We start from the raw sequence: 21,412 nt of genomic DNA on the forward strand, positions 1-21,412 counted from the left end.
TTGAATTCATTGGGCTCCTACCTCTGAGAAGACATAGTCAGAACTGCACTTAATAACCCTGGGCTATACATTTCAGAGCCATGGCAAGCGTATTTTCATGCTTACTCGCCTCTGCCACCCCGGGAAAAACAACACCGACTGCAGGGTCGTCACGAAGAGCTCAGGCAGCGGTTCTCAACCTGTGGGTCCCCAGATGTTGTTGGACTACAACTCCCATCATCCCTGAGCTCTGGCCTTGCTAGCTAGGAGTGATGGGAGTTGTAGTTCAACAACATCTGGGGACCCACAAGTTGAGAAAGGCTGCTAGAGGGTGGCCATGTAAGCCTCTCTATCTGGCCGGGATGAGAGGAAACAGGCAGACAGTCACGGTTCCCCTTTATCACAGCTACACGGGAGTCGTTTGCCGCAACCCAGCTTCCCAGGAATTTGTTTCTCTACTAATTCTGTTGGGGAGAGTGGATGCAATGTGTTTAGATGCGGCGCGGAACGCGACGCTGTGGAGCGCGCGGCGGAAGTGGATCGAGGGGGAAAGGTGAGCGAGGAGCACCCCGCGGAGACCACGCTGTGAGTGGCGGCGGGGGGAGAGGGACTGTGACGTCCCAGTGCGGACCCCGAAGTTGCAGGTCCTCCGTAGGTGAGCCCTGAAGCCTCTTCCTTCTCAGTTGGGATTGTTCGTCCTGGGCGTGGGGGGAAAGGCAGCGGATCTCTTTATATCCCCTTTTTTCACTGGTCTTGATTCCCACTCAGAGCCTGGTGGCTGTAGGGGAGGGAAAGTATCGCAGAGAGAATCCTAGAATTGTGGAGTTGGTAGCGACCCCGAGGGTCATCTCTTCCAACCCCCTGCAATGGAGGAATCTCAACTAAAGTATCCATGACAGGTGGTCATCCAAACTCTGCTTGAAAATCCCCAAGGAAGGAGAGTCCACCACTTTATGCGGGAGTCTGTTCCACTGCCGAACAGCTCTTATTGTCAGAAAGTTCTTCCTGATGTTTAGTTGGAATATCCTTTCTTCGATCTACACGTCCGGTGCAAGAGAAAATAAGCTGTCTCCATGTGACAGCCCTTTAACCATAGCTGTCAACTTTTCCCTTTTCTTGTGAGGAATCCTATTCGGAATAAGGGAATTTCCCTTTAAAAAAAAAGGGAAACGTTGACAGCTATGCCTTTAACTATTTGAAGGTGGCTATCATATCTCCTCTCAGTCTCCTCAGGCGGAGGTGATGGGGTCACTTGCAGACTAGCCCTGAACTTTTTAGCCCTGTTGGTTTCAGCGAGGTTTACTTGAAAATGTGTTTAAAAGTATGTACAGTACTGCAGTTTGATTCTGATAAGCACATATGCAAAGGATTGCAGGAGAAGTAGGGTTTGGGTTGTAGTAGGGTTCAACATGCTAGAGGTTTTTTAAGTTCTTAAGTGAAACAGTGACAGCTGTGTTGTGCTTCTCTTTTCCTTTAACCTGTGCTAAATGGATCAAAACATTAGAATGAGTTGTGTGTTACCCTTATAAAACCAGAAGTGTATCCCTTTGAGGGGAAGCCACTTCAAAGCAGGCTCAGTGGCTTGCAGTCGGGATTTTAAACTTCTACGCCAGGGTCAGCAACCTTTTTCAGCCGTGGGCTGAAACAACAACACCAATGAGAATAGAGTCCACAAACTGAACAAAGCAGCACTGAAGGTGCATTGTTTCCTATCCTTGGTCTGGCTGTGCTCTCCTTAATTAATTTCATCTTAAAAACCCTTTTGATGATAAAATATACTTTCCTATTGTTAAACACCTGCTATTTTACAGAAAAGTTAAAACGGAAAAGACCCAGGACGTTTGCTGAATTTCTGAATATGGAGGAAGCACCAGTTGCAAAGAGACTATATGTTGGTGGACTTGGCCATACAATTTCTGAAACTGAACTGCAGGAAAGATTTGGCAAGTTTGGAAATGTGACAGAGACAGAAATTGTGACCCGGAAAGATGAAAAAGGTAATATGTTTAAACTCTTTAAAGTCACAACTGATCTGCAATAACAGCCCTTATGCTGCAGTTTTTTAATTGTGCCTTTTTGGAGTAAACATAGTTTCATTCTTCAACAGGGAACCCTACAAAGACATTTGCCTATATCAACATCACCCTTTCAGAAAAAGAACTTAAAAAATGTAAGTACATCACCTATAGCTGTATTTTTTGGCAGTGCAATGTTCTGTGTTTTAAGTGTCTGCCAGATGCCAGAAGCCAAACCAGCTTATGACACTGAAATCTGTGGCTAGCAGAAGTGTTGAAATTCACAGCTATTCACAGTCACCAAGCATTCAAGTTTTTCCTCTGTCACCTAACTCCTCTAGAACTTCTCCAACCTTGACTATCAAGCTATCCTTCCATTCTTTCCCATCATTCAGGCACAATAATCTTGCCAATGTGGCTGGATAGTGCTTCAACCTATGTTCTTCATTTCCCATATTCACCTTGTCTCTACCAAACCAGCCTGGTGGGTGGAGCTGATGCAAGTTGTAGTCCAACAATGCCTGGTTCCCCACCCCTGCTTTAGAAGTTGTTGAAGAGACTTGCTTAGCATACTGGATGAGTTAATAATTCTGTTTCTATTTCTTTTCATAAAGGTGTATCTGCTTTAAATAAGACAAAATGGAAAGGTGGGACGCTACAAATAGAATTGGCCAAAGAGAGCTTTTTGCACAGGTAATATTTAGTATTTTACAAACAGCTTTCAGTGAAAATGTTGGATGAGGCATCAAATGATTTTCAGTAATCCTTCATTATATAAGTGAACCTTACTCTCACAACAGAAATGAATAATGCATTGAATATATATTGTTTTTCCTAGTGGATGCTGATTAATTGGTATTAGGAATGCACTGTAATGTAAAATGTGATCTTTCATTTGTGTGGAGGGAGGAATTTGCATGAACTGAAACTATTAGGACGTTTACAGTGTCTGTAAGTAGAAGCAACCATCTTGAAAGTTTACAAGATCTGTGTTTTCTTTTCTTTTAATCTGGAAAACTGTAATTGTGTGCTGCCATATAGACTGGCACGAGAGCGTCAAGAGGCAAGTATAAAGAAGGAAAAGCCAGGCCAAAATGGCATGACAGATGTCTTAGAATCTATGAAGAAATCTGGATTTACAGATTTTCACATGAAAGCAGTACCAGGAACAGAAGTACCAAATCACAAGGTATGGTGAATTCAATGGCAGACATAAAATTTGAATGCCTAGCTAGGGATAACCAACATGGTGCCCTCCAGATGTTGTGGACTACAACATCTGGAGGGCTTCCCCAAGCCTAGACAGCTGTTTACCATTTTATTTAAATGCTGCTTTGTAATTGTGTTAATTTCCCCCCAAAAAAATAATGGTGTATTTTCTTTTTCTTTAATAGGACTGGGTTGTTGGCAAATTCGGCAGAGTTTTACCAATCCTCCATCTTAAAGGTCAACACAGAAGCAATATATCCTTTTCTAAAGGCTGGGTAGATCTTAAAGGGCCTTCTCGGTAGTGGCGCCTGCCCTGTGGAACGTCCTCCCATCAGATGTCAAGAAAATAAGCAGCTATCCTATTTTTAAAAGACATCTGAAGACAGCCCTGTTTAGGGAAGTTTTTAATATTTAATGCTGTATTGTTTTTAACACTCAATTGGGAGCTGCCCAGGGTGGCTGGGGAAACTCACCCAGATGGGTAGGGTATAAATAATAAATTATAATTATTATAAATGGAGACAGGTTATCATTACCCGGTTATTAACACTATCTACAATGTGATAATCCAATTGTGCCATATATCTTCTTGCCTAGAGTAAAAGAAGCCAAACAAGAACAATCCATTAAAATATTTAATCCATAGTAATGGTAATGAATAGTTTTAAGAATGTGACAAACAGTTTTTATAAACATTTTCTGAACTAAGTTGGACAACATGTAGCATAGGTGCACGCTTTCTGATATGTTTGTTCCCAGGCATTCTTAAATCATAATGACACATTAATAAGAATTTTCTTTCCTGCCAGATAGTGTTGCAAACCTATCTATAATTAGTGCAAGAGAGTGATTTGTTTTTCCTTAATTCAGGCAATTACACCATAAAATATGACCCCTCCAAATATTGTCACAATCTCAAAAAACTGGATCAAGACCTTACTGAGATGGTTCCTATTTCCAAGCTCACGTGGCATTTGGAGGAAGGCGATGACAGCATGAGTAAGAAACGGCAAGGGCACTTTCCTGCATATGAGCCACCTAAAAGGAAAATGAGAGTGCAGGATGGGGACAGTGTGAGCCGGACAGAATTGCATTCATATGGTCAGTTGTCATCAAAAACAGCAAGCATGGCCCCAGGCAAACTAGTTCAAAGCCGCACACCCAAGACCAAAAAGCAAAGTAAAGAGCACTCAGCGCATCAGAGGCTTGGAACTGCTTCAACACCTTGCAGGAATAGAAACCGTCTGTCTGAAAGTGATATTGATTCTGAAGAAGAAATTCGAGCCATAATAGAAAGGGAGAGAGAAGTGCGTCAAGATAATCCCGATACTGAACAGGAAGAGAATATGGAAGTTGTCAGAGAGGATTTCAAGCTGAAATATCGTACTCATTGGTCCTTACAGGAAGCCCAAGATGCCAAGCAAGCGCCCACCGGGTGTAATGGAGTGCTGAGGACCACTGACAATCAGTCTGGTTATGATTCGGCTGACACTGATGAAATTATAGCTGTGACTAGAACACCAAATAATGAGAAGAAGGAAGCTCCAAAGGAATCTAAGGCAGTCACGCAGGGAAAGGATGACAAGCCTAAGATGCATGCTACAAATTCCGGATCTTCTGTCTCAAGTGGTTTAATATTGGATAAACCGAAAAGCGTGGGGAGAGTAAAGCCTAAGAAAGCATCCGATTCAAAGGCTGCTGCTCAACAGAACAGCATCAGTAATAAGTGCAAGGCTGGGGACAGTGAAAGTTCTGATTCATATCTTGACACAAGTGAGCCTGAAGGGGATGAAGATTACGAAACCATGATGCGGGGTTGTTACCGGCTAGATCTTACATTAGAAGAATTAGAAAGATTAGCCAGTGAAAATACCCAAACTATAGATAAAGATACTGCAATTAACCAAAATAATACTCCGTGTAAAAGTACTGAATTTCCAGTTAACAGTACCGGCAATATTGCAAAGAAATCCAAAGAGATCACCACCCGGAAAAAAGGCATTTCTCCTGAAGAGATAGTTTCTGCCATTTTAGAAGGAGGAAGTTCTGATGAAGAGAATCCGAAGAGAAAGAAGTTGAATTTGAAAGTTCCGCCTTTCAGAGGAATAGGGTCATTAAGTCGAGAGCTGACTAAGGGTGAGTTGGGCACACAGGACAGTCAAGAAAACCAGACTTCTTCCGGCCTTGTTGGTCTGGAAGCTCCCCAAAGTGTTTCTCAGCGCTCCGGCTCTGCAAGCAAAAAACTTAGCTGCAAATCGTTAAAAGAAAATAGCACGGACTCTCTCAGGGGAGCGTGTATTCTAAAATCAGGGGAAGATTCTGACCACAGTAAACTCAGTGCAAAAAGTAGCGAGGTGGAAAGCAGTGGTGTGAGTGTTCTGTCTGAAAGAAAGAGCTCAAAAAATCTGAAATCTCTCTGCAAGGAAACAAAGATAGAGATGAGCGTTAAAGGTTCCAGTTTTGCACACTGTAAGAACACGAGAAGTGAAGAGCCCGTCCTGGATTCTGCCAAAGCTACAAGCACGTCTGATAAAAAGGAAAAACAGCTGCAGGATAATGAAAAAAGATTGACTGCTCTACAGGAAAGGCAAAAAGAACGAGAACTGCAGAGGAAACTTATTCAGGGAGCGTTAACCAGTCTGGTAGTTTTTATGTTTATATTTTTATTATGATGGGAGAAATTATGATATTATTGGGGTGGAACTTGGGAAGTGGGGTAGTGGTTGAAAAAATGATTCCTGCAAGTGGTCATAAAACCTTGAATTTCACAATTTAATAATTATGCCTTAGAAAAACATAAAGAAATAATCATATTAGTAAATAATAATATGAAACAACATCTGCCACTACTAGGGAGCTGTCATTGAAAAAATTACATCAATGTATTTGACACCAAGAAAGTTATCCATGATAAACCATAATCTTTCCCCTATATGTTGGAGAAGCTGTGGCATGGTCAGTAGGTATAAGTGTTTTGGAAACTGATATGCCAGGAGGTCAGTGAGATCACTGATTAATAGATACAGCCATCTCTGACTTGTTAATGATTTTGGATTGAAATTTAGATCATATTCATATAGAGCTGTTAAGTCATTTACTCATCTGTGTGAGCAGTGGTAGCTCGAAACTGGAAGACACTGCAGAGTGTAAATATTGACCCATCGTATCAAAATATTTGGTAGTGTGCTCTTTCAGAGAAATTAACACAAAAATTAAGGGCAATCAGCGGACAGAAAATAAAGGACCCGTTTGAGAAAATATAGACAGAAAGTGTTACCATCCAAGTGTAAAGGATAATTCCCCCCACCCTTGTAAATACTGTACACACACTCTCAGTTGTGAACCTTTTGAGATATTTATTAATTTTGAAACCTAGTAAAGAAAAACCCTGCAGAGAAAACCCTGTAAAGAAAAATATATATGAGAAAGGAAGTACCATATTGGCCTGAATATAAGCCTCACTTTTTTTCCAAATTCCAACCATGAAAAGTTAAAGTGTGGCTTAAATTCACGACCTTACAAATTAGGCTTTTATGATGTCGCTGCCAATTTGCAAGCTTGAGACTGTTCATTTGCCATTTATGGGTATGAGTGCCTGTAGAATTGTAGCAATTGAATAGCAATTTGCGATTTTAGCCATTGTATGGTAACTTTTGCGGGCTTGCAAGATCGAAGGCTTAAATTGGCTCTGAGTTATAATTCTACCAACTGCAGCAATTTTAAGGGAGCGACTTATATTCCGGTATTGTCTCACCCCCCCCCCTTGAATTTTAAAGGTGGGGCTTATTTGTGGGTGCGGCTTATATTCGGGCCAATACGGTATTCAGATTTTCTGTATGTATAGTTGTTGAGCTGTCTTAAGCTTGTTAACTTACACACTGCATCTGTTTTGTTTGTTTTATTTTTAATTTTTATCTTCAGAAAAGTTTAATAATATATTTATTCCTCTATTAAATGTCACTGTGTTCGATTCTCTTGGAGGTCTAGGTGGATATCTAATCTGATAGCTCAACTGTCCCTGTTCCCAGTTGGTTCAACAGTGCTCACATTTTGCACCTCAGCGCCACTTCAGATTAAGTCCAGAGTCACCAGGCCCTGCAGAGGACCTTAAGGTCCATGAATAATCATAGTTTAGAGGTCCCAGGCCCTGAGGAAGTCAGACTATCCTCCACCAGGGCCAGGACCTTTTCAGTGATGTCTCTGACCTGGTGGAATGCTGTGTCCCAGGAGACTAGGGCCCTGCAGGATTTAACCTTCTATCGGGCCTGTAAGACAGAGCTATTCCGCCTGGCCTTTAATTTGAATTCTGCCTGATCTTTTATTTCCCTTCTCTTCCCTCCCGCTCCCCTTTTATGAAGATTACCCGCTCTGAGACCCCACAGCTAATTCTCCCCAGGCCTCCTCGCTGGCCCAAGTAGGACTAATTCAGCCAGCTAGCCCTGGTGACTATCTAATGCTTATTGGATGGATTTCCCCCAAATTGATTTTTGATCTTTGAATTTTATTGTTGCTCATGTTTTTATACTGTATTTTATGCTGCTTCTATGTTGTATTACAATTAAGTGTTTTAAATTTGTTGTTAGCGGCCCTGAGCCCGGTTTTCTGAACCGGGAAGGGTGGGGTATAAATAAAAAAATATTATTATTATTATTACCACTACTCTGGTTGGCTCCATGCCCAACTGCTCTAGATATGTGCAAGTGTTTGTTTTGTTCCCCTGTTGAATATTTTGTGTACTGCTAATGTTTCATCTTCATAATTATTCCCTCTCTGGTTTTGTAGGAAACTCAGTCAGCAAATAAACAGAAGCACATAGTATTTGATTCAGAGGATGAAGCTGAAAATGAAGATGAAGTACAAGAGAGCACACCAGGAGGGTCTTCAGGACAGCTGCTGGGAAAAGTGAGAGGACTACAAAATTCAGCTGTATTCATAGCGATAGCTATAAAATTCTAAACATGCATTTTGCATGGCCGACTATGGAGAGAAAAATAAGCATACACATGTCTGGGTTTTTGTTTTAGAAAAATGAATGCTTCCACTACTTTCACCCCCGCCCCAGACAAAATTTATTGAATTTTTCTGAGATACACATCTAGAGCAACAACAATAAATTCTTAAGGATGATTAATGAGTACAGGTAACCTAGATACTGGACCCAAATAAACAGACATGGTAAAATGTCTGACACTTTCCACTATCCTGAGTAGGAATAGGCAAACTTTCTACAGCTCGCCTTGGAATAACTCAAATTACAGGAGTTTTTCAGGGGGGAAATCAGAAGAACATCAGTAAGTTTTCTGAATCAATCCAAGGGCTTGGAAGCAGAGGCTTTCTACCTGACTCTTTTAATGTAATAGAGTGGCTTCCTCCATTCATTTGAATTGAAATGGGTAAAGGGTGGTAAGGGGCAATATCTGAGTTGGGGAAGGCACACCTGTGGCTTATTTGCCATTGTAGTTTCTTCCCACTTACCCCTGGATAAACTAGTGGAACACTTGCTAAAGCTTTAGGAATTGTTTTTAGAATTAACTGATTAAGATCCTATATTTGTTACTCTGCCTAAGGAATTTGCTACTAAAACCTCTGGAAAGTTGTTTGAGAGCAGTGATGATGAATCGGAAAGAACAGATGAAGAAGATGACAGATTCAAAATCAAACCTCAGTTTGAGGGTAAAGCTGGAGAGAAGGTTAGTAAATCTACTTATTGCATTTTTCTTTAACATCCTCATGTATTCCTATAACTGAACTTTATCCTAAGTATCTTCCGAAACAGTTCAAAAACGCGAATGTTTACAGAGGGCTTCCAATCAGCCCTTTATAGGTATAAATATTGTTCTTTTCATGACTTTTTATCCTAAGAAATAGCAATATTTTCCTGACATTTAATATGTCTCTGACAATAAATGATATTTCTGTCCCTTCATGTCTACTAATCTGCCTCATCTCTGCTGTAACGGGATGCTTATAAATGCTTCGTTTAGCTTGCACATAACACTAAGCCCAAACTTTTGGCTTAGCATGGGCAAGCAAACAGTGCGGTGCATGTTTAGAAAATCATTCCACTTCATTCTTCCTGGAGAGCCAGTGTGGTGTAGTGGTTAAGAGCGGTAGTCACGTAATCTGGGTAACCGGGTTCGCGTCTCCGCTCCTCCACATGCAGCTGCTGGGTGACCTTGGGCCAGTCACACTTCTCTGAAGTCTCTCAGCCCCACTCACCTCACAGAGTGTTTGTTGTGGGGGAGGAAGGGAAAGGAGAATGTGTGCCGCTTTGAGACTCCTTAAAGGGAGTGAAAGGCGGGATATCAAATCCAAACTCTTCTTCTTCTTCTTCTCTGGTTCTGCTGCTGAGAGATAAGCTATGGTTTGGTTTAGTGTTGCATGCAAACTCAGGCTTGCTTCAAATCTTAAGCTGATTTGTTCTTGCTTTACCACCGGTGGGTTGGGGGGGAGACAAACCACAAGCCCTGTTTTGGATGTAACACTAAGCCAAACTGCAGCTTAGTTCCCCATAGCGCAGCAGTAGTAGGTAAGAGGGAGAAATGAAGAAACCACAGTTTTAAAAAACGTACACCAGAGCACTTTCTTATTCATGCTAAGTCATAATATGGCTTAGTGTTAATACAAGCCAGTTCTCTCTCTCTCTCTCTCTCTCTCTCTCTCTCTCTCTCTGTTTGTGTGTGTGTGTGTGTGTGTGTGTGTACACAGAATAACAGTCATCATTATAACCACATAGCAATTATTGAAGGTATAATAATAATTATTATTATTATGATTATTATTATTAACAATTTATTATTTATACCCCGCCCATCTGGCTGGGTCCCCCCAGCCACTGTGGGCGGCTTCCAGCAAAACACCAAAATTCAATCACCTATTAAACATTAAAAGCTTCCCTAAACAGGGCTGACTTTAGATGTCTTCTAAAAGTTTGGTAGTTATTTTTCTGGTAGAATGAACATCTGCTGTAAACCAGGAAGAAGGAATACCAACTTTCTGTTTTCTGTTGTTTCAGCTTATGCATTTACAGTCACGATTTGGAACAGATGAAAGATTTCGTATGGATGCTCGCTTCCTTGAAAGTGACAGTGAACAAGAAGGTTAGGTGCTTTCCTGTTGATTGCTCTAGAGAAAACTTCATTAAAACAATTTTATATGCTGTGACCTTGTTATATTTATTGTTCCTTCTTTACTACTGCTCACCTTAAATGCTTTAAAAGGCAATTAACAAATACTGTGTCTGTGGCCATAGTGATATGGAAAAGGGGAAAAGGAATATACAATTGTATAGGAATAGTCTTCACTGCCACCTGCAATCCTTTGGAAACTTGCCATGTCTCACAGAATATCAATAGATCTACATCTACACATTTGGAAGAGGCAAGGCAATTTTTAAAGGCTATCATAAGATCATGGATTGCCATGATGTAATAACAGTCTCTTGAGGCTGGGCAATAACATTGGTTTGTCAGTGATTTGTTAATTCAGACAGCTAGGTTAAACTGGATTGCATGGCAGTTTCACACCATTTAATATCACACTATTTGGCAGCCCGCTGCATAGGTTCGGATGCTAAAAACAAACAAACCATGGTTTGGTGTGATGTTTGAATTCAACCAATATCATTTGGTGGTGCTGGCAATTAAGGCTCCTCTAACTGTTATTACTTTTTCTCCACTTAGATGAATCAAAAGTGGAAATAGATGAAGAGGAGGAGCTCACTTTAGAAAAGAAGAGAAATCTTGACATCTTGAAAAATCTTCTGAATATTGGTGCAGAACTTTCGAAACCTCACAAGCAGACAGCAAATGCCAAGAAATTCAAGTATGGGTTTTTCTTTTATAAGATGAACTAAGGCTTGTTCTACACGTACAGGAGGATGAAGTGTTGGGGTGTACGACACCTTTTCACACTGCTGATGGTTCTCCCACATTAATAACTCCCTGAATGCAGAGGGCTATCACAGCAGACCAAGGCCTGAGTAGAACCTTTCAGCCTAAGATGGTTTTCTGTTTGAAGGAAGCTTTCTGTATAAGGAAGTGAAGTGAAAACATCAGTTTTCCCTGCTTAGAATAGAACTACTTCTTTCTGCTGCTAAAGAGTGGTTTTTTTTCTTCCTATGGAATGTGATTGTAACATTAACTCACTAAAATAACACAAATTTCTCCTATTTGTTAATATTTTGTAGCCATCTTTGAGGTTGGTTATTATTATTAATTTTATCAGTTGTTACATACAATAAAAAGTATTAAAGTGACTAAGTAAGATAAAATGCTACACATAAAAGCAATTTAAAACAAAAAAATTGAAACAATGAATACAAAATGTATAAAATGCTCATCCAGCAACAAATTAACAAGTCTTACCCACCTCACTAAAGGATGATCATAGAAGGCAATTAACTCAAGGCCTGAGTAAACAAAAATGTCTTATCCTGGCATCTAAAGGCTGATAATCTCATGCCTTTTTAAGTGATACAATTTTCTGTGTAACGTTATGCATTACAGAAATAGTAGAATAACAGGAGTTCACAGTCATTGCAACAGAGCTTCTAAACAGCTGTATCTAAGAATACTACTATTTTTATGAAGGTTAAAAGTACATATCATTTTTGTTTCAGGAATATAGGCTAAAGGTTTGCCTGTATTCCACTTGGTTGTAAACTGGTGCCAAATCCTTTTGGATTGGAGCAATCAAATCAAGAATTGGGGTTGAAGGGAAATAGAAAGGAGAGTGATCAGAAGCAAGTTCGGAAGGGGGCAGGAAGAAGGAATGTTGGGAGTCAAAAGAATAAGAAAATGAAGGAGGTCAGAAATACAGGAACAAATAACAGAAGGAAACAATGAAAAGTGAAAACAAGCCCCAAGTGTACAAAGAAGGGGAAGAGAATATATATAAAGGTGGAACTCACACAAGCACACCTGTACCTTTTCCTCTCACACATTTTCCAAAGAGTCACTAGATATTTTTGGAGAATTCAGGTCAGTCTCCACATCTCTGTGGGCACTTGCTCTAAGAGAGAGAGAACCTGCAGATAGACAGGCCTTTGATACACCAGACTGAGGCTTCAGAATTCTTCATATAGTCAAAGTCCATTTTGGCATCTTCAGCCAAAATTACATCATAAATCATAGCATGAAAAATCTCCTGAGGTGACATTACGGGGAAGATAAATAAGTCAGCATCAAACCATTACAGCCTTATGTTTAGGCTTCGACTGGTCTTAGAAAAACAGCTAAATGATGGTCTGAAGGATTCCTCTCTCCTCCCCCCCTCCCCAGACAATGCTGGGGAGACATACTTTAGTCCTAAGTGAATGCCCCAAGTATACTATGCAGGACTCTCAAGCAGTGCATGTAAGAGCATATTTTGGCATATATCCAATTCATCTCTGCTAGAACTGCCATAGATCGTTGTACAGTAAAACAAGCAAGATCTAGTTTTAGCAACAAAAACGTTTATAAATAAATATTTTCATAGAATGGAATCTTGGCGCCATTGGAGGAATTTTAAACTTTGCTCATGACATCTTGATTTACTTAGTCGTTTTCTTTTATAGAGATATGAACACCCTGCGCTATGACCCTACAAGGGAAGACCATGCTGTATTTGAAAGGAAGCCAGAAAACACTGAGAAAGAAAGGTAATTTATTCCACCAACTGCTCATTGCTAGGAATCTGTTTGTCTTCCACTTAGCACCTAAGGCTTTCCTTCTCAACACTTTCCTGGTGTGACACTTTAAATCCTATGCTATAGGAACCTCATGAGCTTTGTTCTCTTTGCTTTATTATATGAGTAACTGGAACGGGAGAAAAGGACTCGCCTAACTTTACAGAAGGCGCAGGATAGACTAGCTGTGATTTCAGAGCTGTCACTTGCTAGTGAACTAGGCCTTACAGAAACATCAGACTCCTGTTTTAGATCTTAGAGAGCGACAGTGATATATATAAAAAACTAAGACTGGCCAGCCATCAAATGCTTAAATGGAGCAGTGTGGTGCTTCTAAAGATGGGGCATGACTTATGTCAAGTCCCTTGCTATATGAAAACACAGCCAAAGTTAGTGAAGCAATAGTAACAGACTGAGGGCTTTTGCACACTGAATGTTCCAAAGTAAATGGGTTGAGAAAAATGCTACATTCCTATTTACCCCGCCATAGGCTCTTGGCAATACATAAATCACCTGTGTATTATTAATCTGCAAAATATGAGACACTAAAATGCACTCACACTTAATTCCTACAGTAAAGCTAAAAGGAAGAAGCAGAAGGAGGAAGCTCAGAAACTGCCCGAGGTGTCTAAAGAAATATTTTATGATGTCTCTGTGGATTTGAAAGAGATACTTGGATCTACAAAGTGTGATGAGAAAACAGAACAAATACCTTGGGATAAACATGAGGACGTGGGAGAAGCAACTCCAGCTGAGGCAGAGACATTAGGATTCAGCACTGGAACCGACAGAGAAGAGGAAACCAGTGGTTTCAAATTTTCCTTTTTTGGGGCTGAAGAGGAGAGGCCACCAATGAAAGAAGGTACCAATGCCTGTTCTAAGGCTGCAACTTCAGCATGCAAGCAGAGTGTTACTTAGCTCATTTTCATGGCCTCATGAACTTTTGAGAGCTGACAACCATGGAGCACTTCATCCAAGGCAGGCATCCCCAAACTCAGCCCTCCAGCTGTTTTGGGACTACAATTCCCATCATCCCTGACCACTGATCCTGTTAGCTAGGGATGAGGGAGTTGGAGTCCCAAAACAGCTGGAGGGCTGAGTTTGGGGGTGCCTGATCCAAGGCTTCCGTTTATGGCGGCTTAGGGATTTGAGCTCATTCCAAACACTGTGACTCATCTTTTTGATGGGGATGAATCATTAGGAGCTTATTACACCAGTATTGCAGCATCTGCTTGAGCTACCTGTTTCTTTCTAGGCATAATGCAAGGAGCTAGTGATTACCTCTAGAGCCCTTAGCTGTCTGAGCATAGCATAGCCAAGAGACTGTACCCATCCCCGTGTTCCATTGTGGGTCAATCCACGCCAAATTGCCTGGTGCCATGTGCTCTCACAACTCAGATTTTCTTCAAAAAAAATAATTGTGTGTAGATACCTATGAGATAACCTCAAATTAATTTTTAAATATTTTTTTTGGTCCAAAATTGGATTGTTGGGTACCCTTAACCTGTGGGGTGGTACACTGTAAGTCCACTAAAATACATCCATAGAGAGTAAGATAGCTTCTGCTGCCAACAATCCCATATGTGTATTTGCAACTCTTGTGGTCAGCATTCTGAGCATGACTCCTCTGCATATTGCAGGGAAAGGGTGGGATAGCTTGGGAATGAGATCTTTCAGGTGGAAGTTTCTATGTTGGACTGCTTTCTTCATAAGCTGCCATCCTCTATTCTTTCTTGTGTCTGTCTGTTTTGCAGAACCCTATGTAATTGAAACAATAAAGGCTTCCAGGGTTGCATGGCAAGAGGATCCACGTTTTCAGGACAGTAGTTCAGAAGATGATGAGACCGAAGAAGTTGAAAGAGAAGATGTCGAAGAAATGTAGGTGGTCCTTACAAATGATATTTATTGATAATCCATAAAGCAGTTGGCTATATAGGCCCCAAATATCAGACATTCCCCAGACCACTCACAGCCAGGCTTCTCAACCCCTGTCTAAACTGTGGTGGTTTGCCCCTTCCATCACATCCCTTTGTGCCATATGCAGGCCCTTCCTCAAACATCTCAGTGTTCAGGAAAGGAGGGCAGGGCAAGCTTTAAAAATGTTGCATGTTGCTTTTAAGAATGTATCCTTGTTCCTCAAGATGAATGTACTATTCTTGTGTTCCTTTTGGGGACTAATAATGTTCTTGTTCATTTTTTAGGTCTCCAGCTCTGCCACAGTCTAATATTAGATTTTTCTTCTTCTCCCGAGACGATGATAGATTAAAAGGTAGGTACAAAGGAAAAGGGAAACAGACTGGTAACAAATACATGCTTAGCTGTCAGGTTTTTCCCCCCTTAGACCCTTTACTGAACCAAATAAAGAACAGGAAACAAGAAACTTCATGGTTGGCATGCAGACCTATTTTCCACAGCCTTGAGGTCTATTTAACAATCTGAAGTTCCCGAGGACTCATATTTTGTCTTTAACTTGGAATTGGTGCCCGTTGTGTCAGGGTAGATGTTAAAGTGTTAGGCCATAAATCTCAAGATGGTCTTTGCTAATACTGTCTGAGATCCTCCTTTGGGTTGTCACTTGCAGACCCAAAGAGTTTCTCTTTCCCTGTTTTCTGTTCATTAAGGTTCATATTTATTATGATGTCATCTTCCTTTCTGCTGCCCATATTTTGAACTTTATTTCAAGATAAAGCGTCATGTTATTGTGTATGAACAGGAAAAAGGGCAGGGGGGCAGAATTGGGGGTTCAGCAGCAGGTGCACCCTTAATACAGTCAACTGAGGAGGAGATGCAACTCAAGTTTTTAATATATATTTTTAATTTGTTTCAGTGGAGCAGCCTGTGAGCCTTTACCTTACACTGTGAATGGTCAGGCTTTGAGAATTAGACTCATTGTGCTCACAATGGCAAGTATGAGGAGGGACCAGCCCTCCTCCCATATTTGAAGTTGCAGAAGTGAGCAGGGATGCCTGCCACTTCAGAATTGGGAGGGAGGCCAGAAGTGATTTGGTAGAACCTGCAGGAGCATCATAGACACACCAGGCCAAACCAGCACCCCTTGCCAAAGGCAACCTTTCCTACAATGGAACAAGAAAGGCTGGCAGGTGGGGCATGCTTAGATGGCACTGGGCCCAGTAGTAGCCAAGCTAGCACACTCTCATCTCTGCCAGTCTTTCCCCTGGGAAAGGCTGAGGGTGGGTTTGACACCATTGACGGAAGGGAGCCAGTGCCTTTCCCTCAGGAACAGCCAGCAAGAGAGTGTAGTGACCACTGTCTGAACTCATGCATGGCCCCTTCAAACAGCTGCTTCCAACACACCTTGCTGCCATCAGTCCTTCCCTTGGAAAAGGTTTGCCTTAGATGCTACTGTGGGAAGGTGCTCAGAGAAGGCCTGGAAGAAAAAGAGGAGCTATTGGAGGCAGGGGTGGCAAAGAGCATTTAGGGCCGCTGGATAGTTCAGTAACCAGCAAAACTACCGTAAAATTATAGACCTCTAAAAACATAGATTGTTCTGTCATGCTTTCCATGCACATGGTTTTTCCTTGTTTATGGTCTTCTAAACTTCTGATTTTTTTAAAGCTGCTTTTCACATGCTTGTCAAAGAACATTAGAATATATGTTAGTTGGCAGTGAAAGTTAGCTTGATTAGCACTGAACTCATAAGATGTGATTTTAAAACAATATACTTTAGCTTGGGCAGGAGTTGCCATTCCTCCCTCCCCAGGATGGTGTTAGATTGCAATCTCTCCTCCCTGGTGTTTTTAGTATGTTTTGTTGCTGACAACATGGTTTTTAAAGAACAAGCGCAGTTTGGGGAACGCCATATGGCAGAGAACAGCATGTGATTTTCTCAGGCTGTGGACAGCACAGATAACCTTTTGTCCTTTACAAGTATGTAATTCATGCTTAACGTAGCAGGCAGTGGAGTGGGAGGGGGGAAATAGGCCACAGCAGCATGTGAGGTAGTAAACACTATCATGGCTTCAGCTATCAAAGCCATCAGGCATTTCATCTCAGGCAGGAGTTGGGATCACTGTCTCACAGTGATAACTTCCTCCCTTCGTACGCCTGCTGAATGCAAGATAATTTAAAAGAAAATACTAGAGTTCTTCTTTGTGCCTTTTGTAGAGGGTCCAAAGCTGTTCTGTAAATCTTCTAACCTTGATGAAGACAGAGATGATTGGGAAAGTCGGCGCCAGACATTACTTGAGGTATGTTGACTGAAGAGATTATTGGTCTGATTTAGAGATACTTGTGGAAATAACAAGACTCCTGGACCCATTTTTGTAAAGTTATTTTCACAAGCTTGGTCATGCAGTTCACGTTAACTGTACTCAACTAAAATATGCAGTTGAACTATGACCAATTCATTCAGGGGCAGGAAACCTGTCCCTGTTGTTGGTGGCAAACACCTATCAGTCCCAAACAACATAACTGATGGGCATGGATTATGGGAGGTGTAGTCTGCTAACTGCTGTCCCCCTGCTAGAGGGACGCGGGTGGCGCTGTGGGTAAAACCTCAGCCTAGGACTTGCCGATCGCATGGCCAGCGGTTCGAATCCCTGCGGCGGGGTGAGCTCCTGTTGTTCGGTCCCAGCTCTTGCCCACCTAGCAGTTCGAAAGCACCCTTAAGTGCAAGTAGATAAATAGGTACCGCTTTATAGCGGGAAGGTAAACGGCGTTTCCGTATGCTGCGCTGGTGCTGGCTCGCCAGAGCAGCTTCGTCACGCTGGCCACGTGACCCGGAAGTGTCTTCGGACAGCGCTGGCTCCCGGCCTCTTAAGCGAGATGGGCGCACAACCCTAGAGTCTGTCAAGACTGGCCCGTACGGGCAGGGGTACCTTTACCTTTACCTTTAGTCTGCTAACACTTGGAGTGCTGTAGGTTTCCCAGCCATGCCCTAGTTCATTGTATATCTGTACTATATTCATGGTTATTATAATTAAAAGGGACGGTGGGTTGAATCTAATGATTTGTGCAAGCAGAGAGAGAAGTTCCTCTCCCTCTCCTCTCCCCCCCCCCCTCCAAAAAATGTGCTACAGATATTTGGGGGAACCCATGGAGTAGATTTGAGAGGGCGGCAGTGCATGGGCAAGCAAGGGGAGGAACGGGAGGGGAAGTTCAATTGCACAAGAAGGGCAGGGCTTCAGACAAAGCTTGAGGGCTAGTGGAAAGGGTTTCAAGGGCAAACTAGGTCCCCTAGGCTCCAGATCCAGCTTCCCAGGTCCTTGGCCACTGCTGCACCAATATACATCTGTCAGAATAATCATGGTCACAAAACCCTTCTAGAACCCCTCATTACAATGGATCCAGAAAGCTATCTTAGTGCAGTTTAAACAGAGGTGCTGAAATAGCTGTGGTGGATGCCTATCCTAATTTAACCAGGGACAGAATAAACTTGCATAATTCCTACTAATAATTTACAAACAGTTGTCTCTCCCTGTCTGTTATGGAGCAGGCTAGCTGGTGAAACTGACAGTATTTAAAATGTTAACTTAGAATAACTAACTCGAAATATTTTCAGGATTGTCGGAAGAAACATAAAGATGCAAGAAGAAAAGTTAAAGCAAAACACTGAATACAGCGGCCCTGCGAAACAACAGTGATGCAGAAAACACTGGGCGTTCAAAACGGGGATAATGGAAGAAATGCTTCTGCGAGTTATTTGAAAATTGGTGCTGAACACAAAGTGCCGTGAAATCTGGGCCTTGCACAGGTTGGGCATATTTATGAAAAGTAGGTTTCTGGTTTGAGAAGAGCCATAAGCTGTAGGCAGATCTCCTTTGATTTGCCTGCATTCATTTACTCTACCTGGTTGCAATAATAAATTAAAGTAATCCAGAATAAAATATCAACTGGACTATAAAGGTGGAGTCCATCCAGATCTACTATGCCTACCACCATTCTTTTGGATGTAAGACTCTATGCCACAGATATTAGGAAGCAGAGGTTTTTTTTTATATCATTCATAGCAGAGGGTCCCTTCCAACTCTACAATTCTGTGTACACCAGAAAGTAACATTTGGGAGCCGTTCATAGAGCAGATAGATGTCAGTGTAAATTGATACACCTTCCTAAAACATGTAAGTGTAAGAAACTGGCTAAGGAGCAAATGCACAAAGATCTTAAACCTCTGCAATCTTAGATATTACATTTAAAGTGCAAGTGCAATTAAAGTGGTGGAGAGGAATAGGGCAAAGGTATTCAATTCAAATTGTACTGGAGCATATGCTGTTTTCTGATGTGTTCAAATGACAAAAAACAAACTGCAATTCCATTACTTTACAGGGAGTGAGGCCCCCCCCCAAAAAAAAACAACAACACTTGATGTGACTTCCTTGGGATAAAGTTAAACATATTTAGGATTGGCCTACTATATTGCAGTCCAAAACTATTTAAACGTGAGCATTGTCATTGATGGTAGTGGGGGGTTGATCACATTTTTTAGGCTGAAATCAGTTTCATTGTGTTGGATAAGCAGCTCCCGACTGAAAATAATGCTAAATTCTTTGCTGTCTTGCCACATTGGATGTTTTTATATAACCAAACTCTTAGTTTCTGATGTAAAATAAAACTGTAAATTATATTTTTTCCAAAGTGAAAATTGTATCGGTAAAATCAAATATGTAAATAATTGTATTTCTAAATAATACAAATTGATAATTTAAAGCATGTGCCTATGACTAGTCATCTCATTGGATTTGTGTGGATGTGCTGTTTTGAGTAATGAACCACCCTGCACAGGTGTTTTCTTTCCCCTGAACATTCATCCCTAGCAAAATCATCATCATCATCATCATTTTATTTGTATGCCGCCTTTCCATAGTTAAACCAATGCTCAAGGTGGCTTACAACATGACAAGATTTACATAATTACCAACATAACAAAAGTCATAAGCAATAAATAAAACACATTCAAAAGTACACAATCAAATGGAAAACAATTTCCACATAAATCATAAAATCTAAAACGAAGAATACAGCATTAATATCAATCAGTTTAAAATGACATAGATAAAAAATAAAAGCAATTTAAAAACAAATATTAAAATGGCAGGAGGTGCACAGTATGGAAGATCGCAAATGCTGTTTGCATTTAAACCAGGTCTGTCCTTGCTTACATGCGATACTAGTGTGATTTTTCATGTGGTTGAATGCTTTCAGTGTTAAGAAAGGGTAGCTGCTCAGTCATCAAGGAGACTGCATCGGAGCTAAACATTTGAAGATGACAGGACTGGCCCACCCATGAGGCCAGATGTGGAGGCCGCCTTACGCAGCAGGATCTATAGGGGCAGAAGAGCCAAATGTAGATATTTATTCTCCCTCCCCCCCCCCCCTTGTTTCTGAGGTAAAACTTCACTCATCCCTTCTTTTCTGGTGGGGAGAGGGGCACCATTTTGTGATTTGCCTCGGGTGCCAAAATGCCTTGGGCCGGACATGGAAGACAGGAAGGTCAAAGTTCTCAAACTGCTTAAGTGTGAACAATGGAGAAGGGGTGGAGGGGTGGCTGAAGGCTAAGACCATGGAGAGGAAGAGAGAAATCCAGTCAAAAATAAGCTTGAGAACCCAGTGGTGGCATATCCTGACTCAGAAAGCAAACCTCATTGGGTGATCATTAAGAAGCTGACACACATTTTTTTTCTTTAATTTTTATTTGCACATTAAAAGTTACATATAATTAGACACATTCTATTATAAAGGGGGGAAAGAAAAAAGGTCTACACCAAAAAAAAGAAGAAAAAAAGAATAGAAGGAACGTTAAACAACATATCTTCTCAAAAACATGCAGTGAGTTAAGAAATACAAACCATCAACAACATTATTAAAAACACGTACTGGTATTTCCAGACACGCATTTTTCACTTCCTGTTCAGAACTATTACCTAGAAATTTTGTAGGCATATTGTACTTATCATGTCTTGCAGCTTACATGTAGTTAAATGGCTGAAGAGCAATTTCCAGCATGGTACTCTTTCTTGCAGCAAGTTCTCCATGGGCATTTTAAAAACAAAATACTAATGCGTAAAATACAGTTCTACACAAACAAGTAGAAGGAAGCTGTGAACAGACTGAACAGTGTTTAGTCTGTTTCCTTTAAACTCAGCTTGTCTTTTCATACAAACTCGGGATTATGGTTTTTCACTAATGTCAGTTTTAACACATGGTTGAAATTGGATTAAAAAACTGACCATATCCTACATTCGGATAAAATGACAAGTCTAGTTGCTTCTAAATGCAGCCAGTGAGAAGGGCAAAATATATTTAACATTTTTGTAGGGTAGGTCAAGATACAATTGCACCAATAGAGAAAGAAATTACGTTTTGTCTTTCCTAATTTTCAGTGTTTGAGTCTTGCTATAGAAAAAGAACACTTCATAAATTCTAACAAAACAACAGTTTCAAAGCAGATAATGGTGGCTATCTTGGACAAAAACCATCATGAATAATAAGTTGTACTCCAGATGCCTTTCTAAGCACTTGGTTTGGGGGGGAAGTTGTGCCTGAAGCTATTCTTATTAGCCACATATGTGAAAATTCTCAA

The 21,412-nt window shown here is 41.1% G+C and overlaps 1 protein-coding gene across 2 annotated transcripts; it reads left to right on the forward strand.

Moving 5' to 3' along the window:
- Nucleotides 1-303: 303 nt before the first annotated feature.
- NOL8 (nucleolar protein 8) lies at nt 304-19,542 on the forward strand. 2 transcript variants are annotated; one of them, XM_028718855.2, is made up of 17 exons: nt 304-634; nt 1,791-1,976; nt 2,087-2,149; nt 2,609-2,687; nt 3,036-3,183; nt 3,389-3,457; nt 4,082-5,845; nt 7,986-8,105; nt 8,771-8,893; nt 10,219-10,303; nt 10,886-11,027; nt 12,763-12,846; nt 13,449-13,735; nt 14,628-14,751; nt 15,075-15,142; nt 16,999-17,081; nt 18,395-19,542. In XM_028718855.2, exons 1-17 carry the CDS (start codon nt 475-477, stop codon nt 18,446-18,448), a joined length of 3,639 nt encoding a protein of 1,212 aa, XP_028574688.2. In that variant the 5' UTR covers nt 304-474; the 3' UTR covers nt 18,449-19,542. The 2 variants fall into 2 exon arrangements, with proteins under 2 accessions (XP_028574688.2, XP_028574689.2); XM_028718856.2 differs by having other exon boundaries at nt 304-532.
- Nucleotides 19,543-21,412: the final 1,870 nt, after the last annotated feature.

Source organism: Podarcis muralis, chromosome 2, assembly GCF_964188315.1.
Source record: "Podarcis muralis chromosome 2, rPodMur119.hap1.1, whole genome shotgun sequence".
Classification (NCBI taxonomy): domain Eukaryota; kingdom Metazoa; phylum Chordata; class Lepidosauria; order Squamata; family Lacertidae; genus Podarcis; species Podarcis muralis.

Coding starts and splice junctions, on each gene's coding strand:
- NOL8 (XM_028718855.2), top strand. CDS start 475: ATGCGGCGCGGAACGCGACGCTGTGGAGCGCGCGGCGGAAGTGGATCG. Junction 1,977..2,086: donor GACCCGGAAAGATGAAAAAG/GTAATATGTTTA, acceptor ATTCTTCAACAG/GGAACCCTACAAAGACATTT. Junction 13,736..14,627: donor GAGGCCACCAATGAAAGAAG/GTACCAATGCCT, acceptor TCTGTTTTGCAG/AACCCTATGTAATTGAAACA.